Source organism: Artemia sp. Qi Xiang Cuo, chromosome 16 (genome assembly GCF_049724085.1).
Source record: "Artemia sp. Qi Xiang Cuo chromosome 16, ASM4972408v1, whole genome shotgun sequence".
Classification (NCBI taxonomy): Eukaryota; Metazoa; Arthropoda; class Branchiopoda; order Anostraca; family Artemiidae; genus Artemia; species Artemia sp. Qi Xiang Cuo.
Genome location: NC_142809.1, coordinates 20,751,608 through 20,765,535, shown reverse-complemented (window position 1 = coordinate 20,765,535; position 13,928 = coordinate 20,751,608). Strand labels below are relative to the sequence as shown.

At 33.7% G+C, this 13,928-nt stretch overlaps 1 protein-coding gene across 3 annotated transcripts in view; it reads left to right on the top strand.

Annotated features, from left to right (window-relative positions):
* The window catches only part of LOC148942667 (inactive phospholipase C-like protein 1), a 440,344-nt gene that overhangs the window by 34,792 nt on the left and 391,624 nt on the right, over positions 1-13,928 (top strand). For all 3 annotated transcript variants that reach the window (XR_016143118.1, XM_089102764.1, XM_089102765.1), the window contains exon 4: positions 1,082-1,257. Coding sequence is in view for 2 of the 3 variants with exons in the window: in XM_089102764.1 (XP_088958890.1) it covers positions 1,082-1,257 (176 nt within the window). In the remaining variant the exon portion in view is untranslated. The remainder of the gene's footprint in view (positions 1-1,081; positions 1,258-13,928) is intronic.

Here is a 13,928-nt window from a genome sequence, read left to right as displayed (position 1 = left end):
TTTACAAATCAGGCTTAATCAAATAGTAAGCTTGTGCTGTGACTTTATCCCCAATTAAGTCATAAATCTACCCAATTAGAAGCCAAAAAAAAACTAATATGCATATGTAATTATATATATACTAATAAAAAACCTAGTAGCAAAATATATTGCGAAAAAAAGTCGTAACTGTCTTAGCGATGCAAAAAGGCAAGAGGATTTGAAACCAAAAAAATGGCTAGAAAGAGGAATAGGACTTCTATAAAGTTCAGAAAATGCCCAGTTGTAATTAAAATGGTTTCCATAGTCGTATCATCAATAAATTACAATAAATTGGACTCTTTACCACCAACATTCCCACACTCTACCCCCTTTTTGATTTAGTTGCTGTATCTTTGTAACACCCCATAATGCTGAGGGCCTATGACGACTGTTGCTAGTCCTTTTTCAATCTATCGTTTTTAAATTGTATATATTCATAATTTTCAATTTTAGAAATTATAAATATAATTTAAGAAATTTAAAACTGCTCTTTTTAAAGTACTTGTCAAATTCTTTCAGTAAATTTGTCTGTGTTACTAACTGCCTCATTAAGTAGGACAGAAACAAATAACTTTTCCGACATCGGATTTCAATCAAATTTAATGAAAAGCAAGAACCTAGTGTCCCATTAGACCTTCTGCGTTTTCTGTCCATCCCTTACAAGAAGAGGGGAAGGAAGATCTTAAATTTATTAGAACATCTGCCAAAAAAGACGGACGTATCGTATCAACACCTTTAGAAAACACCCTTTTGATTAATTACCGTACTTATTATACATATTTGCGGTGATGAAATCTAGTGATGTTTTATAATTTACCCAATTTTTTATTTCGTGTACCAAACTCTTGGTAAATTTTATTCAATTTATTTTGAATCGAGGCTGAGAGCTCAGAAATTTTGAAACTTTTCTATATTTTTATCAAACTTTTCAGTAAAAAATTAATCTTCATATACTGAAACTAGTCAGCCATTCAAAAATAAATTGTAAAAAAGAAATTTTAGATGTACACGTTGGTAGTGGGTTTGATTCATCATCTGAGAAATCCTAAATCTATTTTAGATTCAACTGGCAACACTGATGAGCAGTCATCAGTAAGAGAGAGATGGTTACGGGAAGTATTTGAAAGGGAAGCCGCTTCATCTAGTGAGACGCTAATGGACGCCGAAACTGCATTAGAATTGATGCAAAAGCTTTGCGGGGAAGGAACAGCAAATAGGATCAGACAGAAGCTAGCAGTAAGTATTTCTTTCTTTCTTTTCAATATCTGTCTGTACTTACGTAAAACAGATAAAAAAAGAGGAAAAATCTAAAAAATGGATTTAAAATCAAGCGACTTTCTAAAGAACATGTAGAGTCAAGTCAGTGGCGTTTTGAAGAAAGGGCTTAAGTCCACTTTTTCTGAAAATGAGTTAGGCACATGGTTCGGAAGAGCTTAAAGAGATCTATTGATCTGCTTATTCAATATGGGCTTATCTTTAATTCAGAACAAGTTAATTGTTCCAAAAGAGCGTAAAATGGGTATAAGTATATTATCTTCTATGTAACGAACAATTCAGCGATTTTGACACTTCCAGCGAATCCCAATAAAAAAGTTAGCTAGAAATCAGTCTTTAAAGTTTCAAGTTTCTTAAATTCTGATTTGTGAAAAAGTTTTGTTCATTGTGCGTTTTTATTTCCATTTCGGTCTCCTGTAAAAATAGGAAAAATGGACTTATGCCTTTTTATCAAAATGCCACAGAAATATTTCGGCTGCATATTCAAATGATCGAAAAAGCTACAATTGAGAAAGGGGGCTTTGAGGTAGAATAAGAAGTCTAAAAAGAATTAAAATTACGAATCTTAAACTATAAGAAAAGTAAAAACACAATTAGACAGAGAAAGATAATTTAATCATAAATTAAATGGAAACCCAGCTATCTAAACTTGAAACGCAAGTCATTTTTAAAACAAACAAAATAATTAAAAAAATACAGATTTTGAAAAAAAAAATCAAAACAAGCAGTTGAAAGGTCAATAATAGTAATAGAAACAAACCGATTATTTTTAATCGGTAGAAACATGTTTCCTAAGCGATTTCAAATTTTAACTATAAATTGTGAATATAAAAATCACTGCTTTTTATATGGAATTGGTTTCTGTGATCGATATGCGATTAATAGAAATTAAACTTTTGCTTGACTGACCGTAAATCTACAAAGTTTAACTTCATTATGGATGCATTTAATTGTACCATACAATTTTTTACAGTTCCAATGCCTTATGGTCGCATAAATCCCAAACTTTTCATTCTGCACTGCAGAAAGGTTTGGTACTGTTTCTCGTGCTTTCCCAAAAATGTGCCAAACCTGAAAGTAAATCCATGTTGCTAGTGAAAAGTGCGCTTAATAGATGCCATCTAGGTTTTCATGCCTGAGACTCTAGGCAGGCATGCCTTTCTAAAAACTAACAAACAAGTATGTGTCCAATAAGAGAGTTATGCATACTCCTGCCCTTTGCCCTAGTCATATAAACATTTGCCTCTCAATTACTTGGACTATCTGTCTTAGCTTTTCTCTGTCTACAATTAGCCATGTATTGATGCCAACTAGGCTATGCAACCTACTGCGACCGAGTCCGTTGATTTTGAATTGAAGTTATCAAGCATTTTGCAGTAGGTTGCATAGTTGCCATCAAGACATGGCTAATTGTAGACAGAGAAAAGCCAAGACAGATAGTCCAAGTAATTGAGACGGAACACTCCATTTCCGTCCAATCTTTATGCTGCTCAGCAGAAAGATGTCAGACCGCTTCTGCTGCTTTGCCAAAAATATACCGAACCTGAAAAACAAACTCACTTTGCTAGGGAAAAGTTTAATTAGTGGCATCTAGGTTTTAAGAAAAGAGCTCAGGTGTCGTAGTATCTTGCGCAGATTATTTTCTTACATACAAAACATCTCTTTAGAACCAGATTTGCACAACGTTGAAACTGGCTGTTCCTCTTAAGGAAGAAACGTTAATCCTGCTGTTTTCTAGTATTTCATTTCATAATTCAGACTTGGACTGAGTTGGACTGAAAAGTATAATAGAACGCGAAACCATTTCACCAGACGTATTTTTCCATATGCTACTTCATCCAGACGTATTTGTTTATTTCGTGAACAGAGCTTTTTAGCTCATCGGTCACTCTTTGTTCATTCATTTTTTTCAATATTAATTATTTTAATTTGATATAAAAACTAATCTTTGGCTTAAGATTAACCTTAATATAAAGATTAATCTTATTTTAATCTTTGGTATAGTAAACTAATGTAAAGATTATTTCAAAACTATCAGCTATAGGTTTAATTCATATCATAAAGATCCACCAAGTTGGGAAGTGGTAGTTATATCGAGTTTCAATAATATTTAGAGCGTTAAAGTGGTACTTTGGTAATATTAAATTAAAAAAAGTGGTAGTTATATCGAGTTACAATAATATTTAGAGCGTTAAAGTGGTACTTTGGTAATATTAAATTAAAAAAAGTGGTAGTTATATCAATTTACAATAATATTTAGAGCGTTAAAGTGGTACTTTGGTAATATTAAATTAAAAGTAAAATTGTGTGGTTTTGTCAGATTTGATTCAGGGAGAAGCCTGAAAGTGAGTCCTTTTGAAACTAAATAGTGACTACAGGACCTCAAAAGTGATCCAAAACAGTTTAAAACATAATACACAGGAGAAGTCTAAATTTCTGTTTTAAACGATGATTCTGGAACCAAACAAATATATTAAGCAAAAATATTCAGTGTTAATAGATAATATTGGTAACAATAATAAATAATATGTATATAATAATGCATAATAATAAAAAATATAATGAATAATAAATAATATAATAGATAACATATATCGATAAAATAAGATAATATTTAATAATAAACAATACGATAATAATAGATATTAAAATAGATAATAATAGAACAATAATATTTGTTCAATCTCAAATAAAATTGTATGATTTTTAGAAAGTTTTTATAAGCTTGAAGGATCGATATTTAAAACATTGTTAGCAATAATATATCAATTTTATAGCCACTAAATGGATATCATGTGATGCTATGTATGAAAAGCAGTAACTATCGTGATTCCGAAGTGGCTCCTGTTGTAGCCATCGATTCAATAATTTATTGGGACCTTCTGGACCTAGCTCCTAGTCCCAGTCGACCAGTAGAACTGGTCCTAGTGGACCTGGGACAGATCTAGTGGGCCTAGGATATGTCCAGGTCCTAGTTCCTGTGGACCTGGTCCTGACTAGATTTTTTTTTTGTTGGTGTGATTGGACTTACTAGCTGGATTTAAGCCAAATGCACACAAATTATTGATGTTGTGGTTTTGATATAGCTAACACACAATGCTCCCTATGTGTTTTGTCTCCCTCCTCCTAGATTTTGAATAACACCCTTTTTGGGACACTCTCGCTGAAAAATGCCTTTTTTACGAGAGAAATGAAAAAAGGACAGACTTAACATACCATATTTTGTGAAAAATACATCCCCCCTCCAAAGTTTTCTTGTGAATTTATGCTGCTGCAAACATCAACGCTAATTGTCTGTAAAACATCCTTAATGCATAATTTAGAAATCATCGCAAACCACCCTCAATATAAGTAATAAAAAAGATGGCAATCTATTGGAGTCAGCATGTTGAAGTGTAATATTTCTTTTTATGAAGAAAAAACTAGAGTCGTCCAATCTAAAAGAGGAACTGTTAACCAGATTATCTCTTATCTAGCTCGAATATTTAATTACTACTGGCTTTCGTAATAGAGTAGGTGGCAAAAAAGATCCAGATAATTACAAGTGTGGGAACCCATAGCGTTTTAAAATAAAAGCAAGCCACACTCAATCTAAACATTGTAAGCAACAATTTTGCAAGATTACTTTGCAAATTTTTATCATGCGAGATCCTACCATGACTAAAAAAAAAGAAATTAGAATAAACATTCGGATCGAGCTTAGGAGATAACAGTTGGCAGTTTCGACAATAAAATTAACACCTTCTGGACTTTTGAAGAGGTTACAATACAAATAAGTCACCTAAAAATTCCTTGAATGAAGTAAATTTTGTACCAAAATTCCGTGTTTTCTGTTTGCATTCGTTCAAAAGATTTGCTTTATATATTTTCATGCAATCCGTGGAGGTCCAAACTACGAGTTTCTAAAAAGAACTCCCAATAATACTAATATTAAGTCTAACTCTGTAATCTATGGTTAATTTGTTCGTAAATTCCATCAATCCTGATAACCGATTAGCCAGTCTTCTGGTAATTAAATAAATAAAAAAAGCTTTTTCCAACTGAAAGTAAGGAGCAATATTAAAACTTAAGAAGAACAGGAATTTTATGTATATGAAGGGGTTGTCTCCTCCTCAACACCTCCCTTTCCACACTAAAGATTTTTAGTACTTACAAAATCTTCTTATTGCTCTAATTAAACAACTCGTGAGTTGTTATTAGAGAATTGGGAACGAAATTCAAACTTTAGCTTAAAGAGCGAGGTGTTGAGGAGGGGATCCTTCAAATAGGCTATAATTTCTTTTCCTTTTAAGTTTTATTGTTGCTCCTTACTTTCAGTTGAAAAAAACTTATTTTTTAAAAATTTGATTTCCGATATTTTTTAAATACTGCCCGGAAATCTGGCCCCACCTCCACGGGCCTATCCTTCTCATGGAAGTAGTACTCTAGACAATTCAATACCGGTGAGAAAATTTACCCCGTACAATTACCCTTAAAATCTCCATACGTAAAATTATGTCGGCAGAGAGAAAGTAAGACAAATAAAAAGGATATCGTATAGGCGATTCCTCCAGTGCAACATATCCCCTGAAAACTTTAACCCCGAAAAATTCTCCCCCCATGGAAAATATTTCCAATCAGAAATCCCCCAGGTACTAAATTCACCACTTCCCCCCTCGCCCGAAAAATATATGCAAACTACCGAATAACAAATAGTATACGTAAACAATGGGCAAATTTCATAGCTTAAGGATCTTTCCCCAGGGGCTGTGGACTGTCATGTTATCTCTAAAGGCACAGTTTTCTTCAAGATTTCGTTAGGCTGATTTTAGAAAAAGGGGCAAGGGAGGGGGGCTAGTGGCCATCCTATCTTTTAGGTCACTTAAAAAGCGCGCTAGAATTTTTACTTTCTGTTCGAATGAGCCCTCTCCTGGAGGAGATAATCTAGGACGATTGGCTCGACACGATAAAACATAAAAAAACAAAAACAAACAAACAAAAAAAAACACGGATCCATGATCTTTCTTTGGCAAAGATTTCTTTGGCAAATTACATGTTTTTGCTGATAGGACTTTGGAACCTCTACAAAAAAGTTTTCTGACACGCTGAATCTGATTTTGAATTGTATTTGATCTAATATTGATTAAGATACATTGGCTTTTAGGTGGTGTTTCCCCCCTTTTTTAAAACTCAGGCTAATTTCTCATATATTTGGAATCAGCATAATAAGTTAATTCTTTTGATATAATTTTGATATCGACAATTTAGATGCATCGATATCAAAATTGGGTTTTTAGGGTTTCGGTTACTATTGAGCAGCGTCGCGCCTTACTTATATTTCGTTACTGTGAACTGTTAGATATAGAGGGAATTTTAGGAAAAAACACAACTGTTCATCTTACCATCTATTTGTACCTGATCAATGCCGAGGAAACAACTATTGTGACTTAGCGGATTACACAATGGCAGCACACATCTTACGTAATGACAGCATACATCTTACGTAATGACAGCGCAAATCTTACGTAATGATAGCTCACATGCTGCATAAAGACAGGGTCACGCAGAGGAATTTCATTAAGACATTTCAAGACGTTTCTTAAGACATTTTTCTTTAAGAAATTTCAAGACTTTTTTTTTCTTTCAAAGCCTTTTTTCCCTTTTTCTTTCAAGGCGTTTTTCTTCCTCTTTCTTTCTCTCAGGGCTGTTTTTTAGTTTTACGTAATGAGGAATGTTTACGGATGATGCATTCCGACACGAACCGTTTCTTGAGTCCATGAGGGAATCCCCCGCATTTAATTGAGGAGGACGAATACGTAGGGTGTTACATAATACTTTTTTCCAGGACATTTCTCAAAGGATCATTATATTCTAATGATCTTTGTCTTTATTAGGATTCGAAAGACCAATTTCCGTCCAATAGAACAACGCCCCAGACGCCAGGACCAGCAGGCTCTTTCCAATATTCTGTTCTGGATAATATATTCTAGCAATAGCCTATTGCATGCGAGGAGAATTCCTTTGTTTCACTTGCCAGAATGATGATAGCGTGTTTCCTACACCTGTGATAATTGACACGCAAAGGGAAAAATTTATTTTCTAGAAATTATTGTTTCCAAGGCAAATGTGTAATTAGAGAAATTCTGAAAATAAGTTCTATGTATGCGGAGTAATCGTCAAGCTAGGTATTTGCATTCTTTTTATTTTTTTAAGAAGCGTTATAATTAAGTTACTGTTTGTAAGTCAAATGTGTAGTTGGAGAAACTCTGAAAATACAGCGTTTTTAAGACAAGACTATGCAAATGGAAAAAAACAAAGCGTGAAAAAACCTGACATAGGATAAAATATAAGCAAAAAAAATACGTAAATTAAAGAAAGCTATGGGTCCTATTTGACAATCCAGGGGGGGAGTTGATATTAGAGCAAGACTTTTAGGCTCTATTGAGGTATTTCCGAGAGTCTTTAACGAAATACAGCGTTTTGTGAGACATGACTATACAAATGGAAAAAATTGTAGATGAAAAGGCTTATAAAAGGATAAAATATAAGCAATAAATTAAAGAAACATGGAGCTTCTAGCAGGCAATTCGAGAGGAGGGGCTGTTATCAGAGGTAAATTTTAGGCACTATTGAGGTATTTCCGAGAGCCATTAACGGAAATATAGCGTTTTTAAGACAAGAATGTGCAAACTTAAATTATGCATGCGTAAATTAAAGAAAGGTATGGGTCCTAGCAGACAATTACAGGGGGGACGGGGTTGAAATTAGAGGTAATTTTTTAGGCTCTATTTTATTATTTCGAGGGCTTTAATGAAAATATTTCGTTTCTTTGGACCCAGACTATTCCCCTTCGCTATACTAGGATCTATACTAGAATCTATAATATACTAGAATCTCGCTAGTTTTAAAGTTAATCCTTTCTTATAGATTGATTCAGATTGTTCTCTTCAATATATTTTCATACATTTCTTGTTAAAATTTACGCATTCAATCCGGTGATTCAAGTTTTCGTGAGCCGAGCCTATTATAATAACGTCCGAAACACATCACGCTACCACGGAATTACACGCCTGCCATCCATGTGGCACATTCCAACTCCCCCCTAGGCAATTTTCAACCTTTTCACTCCAAAAAAAGCTTTTGAATCTAAATTTAACATTGTTTTTTATTTGAACAACGGGGCCCGGCATTTCATTGCTAAAGCGTGATACTTCAAGCAATTCATGCCACAGTGTTACACTATTACTGCTTCGCTGCACCCTTACATAATATCATCACCCCCAGGACATTTCTCAGAAATTTATTGTTAAAAATTATGTATTCAATCTGGTGATTCAAGTTTTCACAAGCCAAGCCTATCATAATAACCTCCAAAACACCCCTAAACCACCACGACATCACGCACCTTCCCCCTCTGTCGTCCATGTGGCACACCCCCTTATCACCCCCTAGGACATTTTCAACCTTTTTTGTAAAATGAAAATTTTGTAACCTAAAAAATTACCATTACTTTGTTTGAACAGCGGAAAATTGACATTTTATTGCTAGATTTTGATGTTTCATTGTAATTCCAAGCTTCTAAAACTGAACGATTGACACACGACATCCTTTAGCTGGCATTATCAAACATATGACAGTTTTCGGGGGGGTGTTTCCTGCAAAAATAATCATTTACACTAGAACTGATCGTTTAAACTTAATGAAAAAACCCATTAGAGTTTCTTCTCATGACTCCTGACAATTTAGGCCAGCTTGGCACAATGTACCACCCCCGACAACACCCTCTGGGGCACAAATTACCACACAAAAGGGTTTTTTAACCCTTTTCTCTCATAAATAAATATTGTAAACTAAAAATGACCATTGGTTTTTATTTGAAGAACAGGACTTGATATTTCATTGCTAGATTGCGATGTTCCATGGTAATTCCGAGGCTGTGACACTGAATGGTTGACACACGGCACCCTCTAACAGGCATTATCGCACATGGCATTTTTCGGGGGCATTTTTCCAGAAAAAATATTTATTTGCAATAGAATTGATCCTTTAAACTTAATGAAAAACCCTCAATAATGTCTCTTCTGATGACTTCTCGCAATTGAGGCCAGCGTCACACAATGCACCGGCCCCTATAACATCCTACAGTGGACATCCTAATAAATCACAAATTCTCTTTACAAAATATAAAATACTTATTACAGAACAAAAATACATCTTACAAAAGAACAATACATCCTAAAAGATCGCAAATTCTTCTTACAAAATACTTTTTACAAAACAAAAAAATAATTCTTACAAAACAAAAATACAACCTAAAACGTCAAAAATTCTTCTTTCGAATAAAATAATAATTTTTACAAAACGAAAAAAAATCTTAGAAAACAAAAATACATCCTAAAATATTCCTACGAAACACAATTATTCTTGCAAAAAACAAAACCTACTTTACACAATCTTAAAATCTTCTAAGAGAATGAAAAATAGTTGGTATTGAACCCAAAATACTTGCTATAAAACACGGAAATTCTAAAGTCCCTCTAAACATTTCTTATGGAATAAAAAAATTCAAGCATAATCCAAATAATTCCACAACAACTCTTACAAAATAACAGAAACAGAAACAACTCTTACAAAATACCAAAAATGTTCTGCACATTCTAAAATAGTTCTAAAAGAATGAAAAATACTTGGTACAGAACATAAATACTTGCTACAAAAAATAAAATTATAACAGTACCCCAAGCACTTCTTACTAGAATACGAAAAAAACTTCAAACATAATCCAAAATAATTCCTACAAAACACAGATAACTCTTGCAAAATACAAAAAAATAGTTTTTTATTAAAGAAATGGGGGTCACGGAGATCTTACCAAAATTCATGGTACAAGTGCTTTCACGATCCACGAATTTTTAGAATTTCCCCAATTTTTTTTAAAGAAATGTAGGGAAGGATTATCTTACCAAAAATTTTGGTAAGATCTTGGTAAGACTTTTCAGATTTGGAGAAAATATTACAAAACTTAAAACGAACTTTTACGGACAAAACTGGAAACAGTCTTGCTACTAGTGCTTTCACTTTAACCTACACAGGCTAGGCTCTTGGAAATACTTCAATTGTGCCTAAAAGTTTATCTCTGATAACAACCATCCCTCCTCTGGAATTGCCTGATAGGAGCCCCCCTCTTTCTTTAATTTACGGCTGTTTTTGTTTATATTTCATCCTTTTATAAGCCTTTTCATATTCTGTTTTTTTCCATTTGCATTGCCCTGTCTCAAAAACGCTATATTTCGTTAAAGGTTCTCGGAAATACCACAATAGAGCCTAAAATTTTTGCTTTAATATCATCCGCCCCCTGGAATTTTCTGCTAAAACTCATACATTTATTTAATTTGCGCATGCTTTTTGTTTAAATTTATCCTATGTCAGGTTTTTTCAAGTTTTGTTTTTCCATTTGCATAGTCTTTTCTCACAAACGGTGTATTTTCAGAATTTCTCCAATTACACATTTGCCTTGCAAACAGTAACTTAAATTAATTATAACTTTTAAAATTAAAAAAAATGCAAACACATAGTTTTGCGATTACTTCACATACATAGAACTTATTTTCAGAATTTTTCTAATTACACATTTGCCTTGGAAACAATCATTTCTAGAAATAGATTTTCCCCTCTGCGTGTCAATTATCGCAGGTGTAGGAAATACGCACTCATTATTCTAGCAAGCGAAACATAGGAATTGTCCTCACATGCACTCGGCTATTTCTAGAATGTATTAGCCAGAACAGAATATTGGAAATGCCTGCTGGTCCTGCCGTCTGGGGCGTTGTTCTAATGGATAGAAATTGGTCTTTCAAGTCCTAATGATGACCAAAATCATTAGAACATCATGATCCCTTGAGAAATATCCTGAAAAAAAGTATTGTGTAACGCCCTACGTATGTGTCCTCCTCATTTAAAAGCGGGGACGCTCTCATGGACTCTGAAGGAACGGTTCGCGTGGGAATGCATCATCCACAAAAATTCCTCATTGCGTAAAAACTGAAAAAAAAACGCCTTGAAAGAAAGAAAAAAAGGAAGAAAAAACGCCTTGAAAGAAAAAAACGTCTTGAAACCTCTTAAAGAAAAATGTCTTAAGAAACGTCTTGAAACATCTTGAAACGCCTTGAAATGTCTTAATAAAATTCCTCTGTGTGGCCCTGTTATTCCGTAACATGTGCGCTGTCATTTCGTAAGATGTGCTCTGTCATTACGTAAGATATGTGCTGCCAATAAGTTATTCCCGATAAATCCACTAAGTTACCATGACTTTCAACTCCAATTACTAAACACCCCCTGTGACTTAAAACTTTTTGAGTCACGCACGATTGCGTCATCCTCTATTACACAGTAACCAAATGTAAACGTTTCCTAACGCCTACATCTCTTACTTTCCTCTTTTTTAATACTGAAGTAAGATTGCGTCATCCATATTACATAGGTAAACATTGATATAACACATGGTCATGGAAACATGGGTGTGTCTTCTAGAAAAAAGGGGCTGTCACGGAAATCCTGGGCATGTTACAGGAATTCTATGGGAATCTGCTATGGACATCGTGGAAACCATGGATAGGATACTACCGTCAATTCATTGTCAAATTACCTTGTTTCTATCTGATTCAAATCCCAACAAAGCTTTGAAAATTTAAAAAAAGAAAGCTTGGTATTAATGAATAAAGCAAAAAACTAAGAAAACATATGCACATGCGGGTAGAGGGGTGATGAAATACCTGCCTAAACGAGTATACACTTTTATTGTAAAGCCAAAGTGTCTTTTTGCCCTGATCTTTAGAATTTCACATCATTTGTCTCTCCTTCTTCATTTAAACGAAAGATATAAAGTGGAACTAGCCAGCCATGACAAAAACCAAGAGAAAGACAAATCTCGAGATGAAGAGAAGATCAGGACTACGGCCAGTGGAATGAAAAGACAAATTAAGACGACGCGGATGTTTCGCCTGTATAAAACAAGGCATCTTCAACGCGAAGAAACAAAGATAAAATCTAAAATAACCTAAAATTGAATAAAATCTAAATCCAAGAAATAAAAAAAGAACAATGTTTATACCAAACCAGCAAATTGTATATATATTATATATATATATATATATATATATATATATATATATATATATATATATATATATTTATATATATATATATATATATATATATATATATATATATATATATATATATATATATATATATATATATATATATATATATATATATATATATATATATATATATATATATATATATTTCTTTTTTTTATATTTTTCTCGTTTCCCTTTTTTCTGCTTCTACACGCTCTAACTATATCTTTGAATCACTCAGCACAAGGAAGGCGATTCTAATACATCCCTGGTAGCTTCTTTGACTTGGAATTTTCCTGTTCATCCATATTAATTTAATCAAATCTAAATGGAGTATCAGAGGAACAGGCCCCTAATTTGCACCTGATCATGGATGCAAAGTCTTCCGTGCTAAGACTCATGATTCTGAATCCAATCAAAATACGCGTGCGAGTCATGAAAAAACATTTTCTTCCCGTATCAAACAGTTCGTGCTAACCTGATTATTATCACGTTATACGGCCTTTGTGATTACGGGGTCATTCCTAAAGAATTGGAAACAAATTCAAACTTTAGTGTAAAGATTGAGGCATTGACTAGGGGGCGAACCCTCTAATATACGTAATAAAAATGTACAAATATAAAAGTTCGTTAATTAACTTAATTCCTAAGTTATGTATATTTATTACTAATAAGAAGTTCATAAATAAAATTAAACAGCTTTCGGAAAAGCCATTTAGCCCAAAAAAAAGTAAAATTATTATACAAATTTTGTTTTAATTATTCATGTACTGTGAGCCAAAATAAAAACCTGCATTAATTCAAAAATTTTCAGAAGTTAAATAACAAAAACAAGCTTTTTTTTAAACTGAAAGTAAGGAGCAACATTAAAACATAAAACGAATAGAAATTATTCTATATATGAAAGGGGCTGTACCCTCCTCAACGCTTGGCTCTTTACGCTAAAGTTTGACTCTGTCTCACAACTTTATTTTTTAAACAATGAAAAACTTTAGCGTAAAGAGCGAGGCGTTGAGGAGGAGACAGCCCGTTTCATATACGGAATAATTTCTGTTCGTTTTAAGTTTTAATGTCGCTCCTTACTTTCAGTTAAAAAAAAACTTGTTTTTTTAATTTAATATAATATAAGAACGGCACACTTTTAAAAGAGGCAAGGTCTTAACTCATAGCAATCTTAACTTCATATTTATTGGGAACCAACAAAACTACAATGGGCAGACTCTTAGCTACTACTGCTGCTACTGCTAGAAACTCACCGCAGCGCAAAGCCGCCTGAGGTCAAAACAACTACGCACGCTCCTCCTCCATCCCAATCTATTCAAAGCCTCCCTCTTTACACCCTCCTAGGAAGTTTCTATTTCCTTTAAATCTTTCTTTACGACAACCTCCGCCCACCCCAGACGAGGACGACCTGCGTTCCGTTTAGCTCTAGACGGTTGGCCAAGAAGGAGAATCTTCGGCAATCTGTCATCCTTCACCCGCACAGCATGCCCTAGCCATCTCAACCCTTCT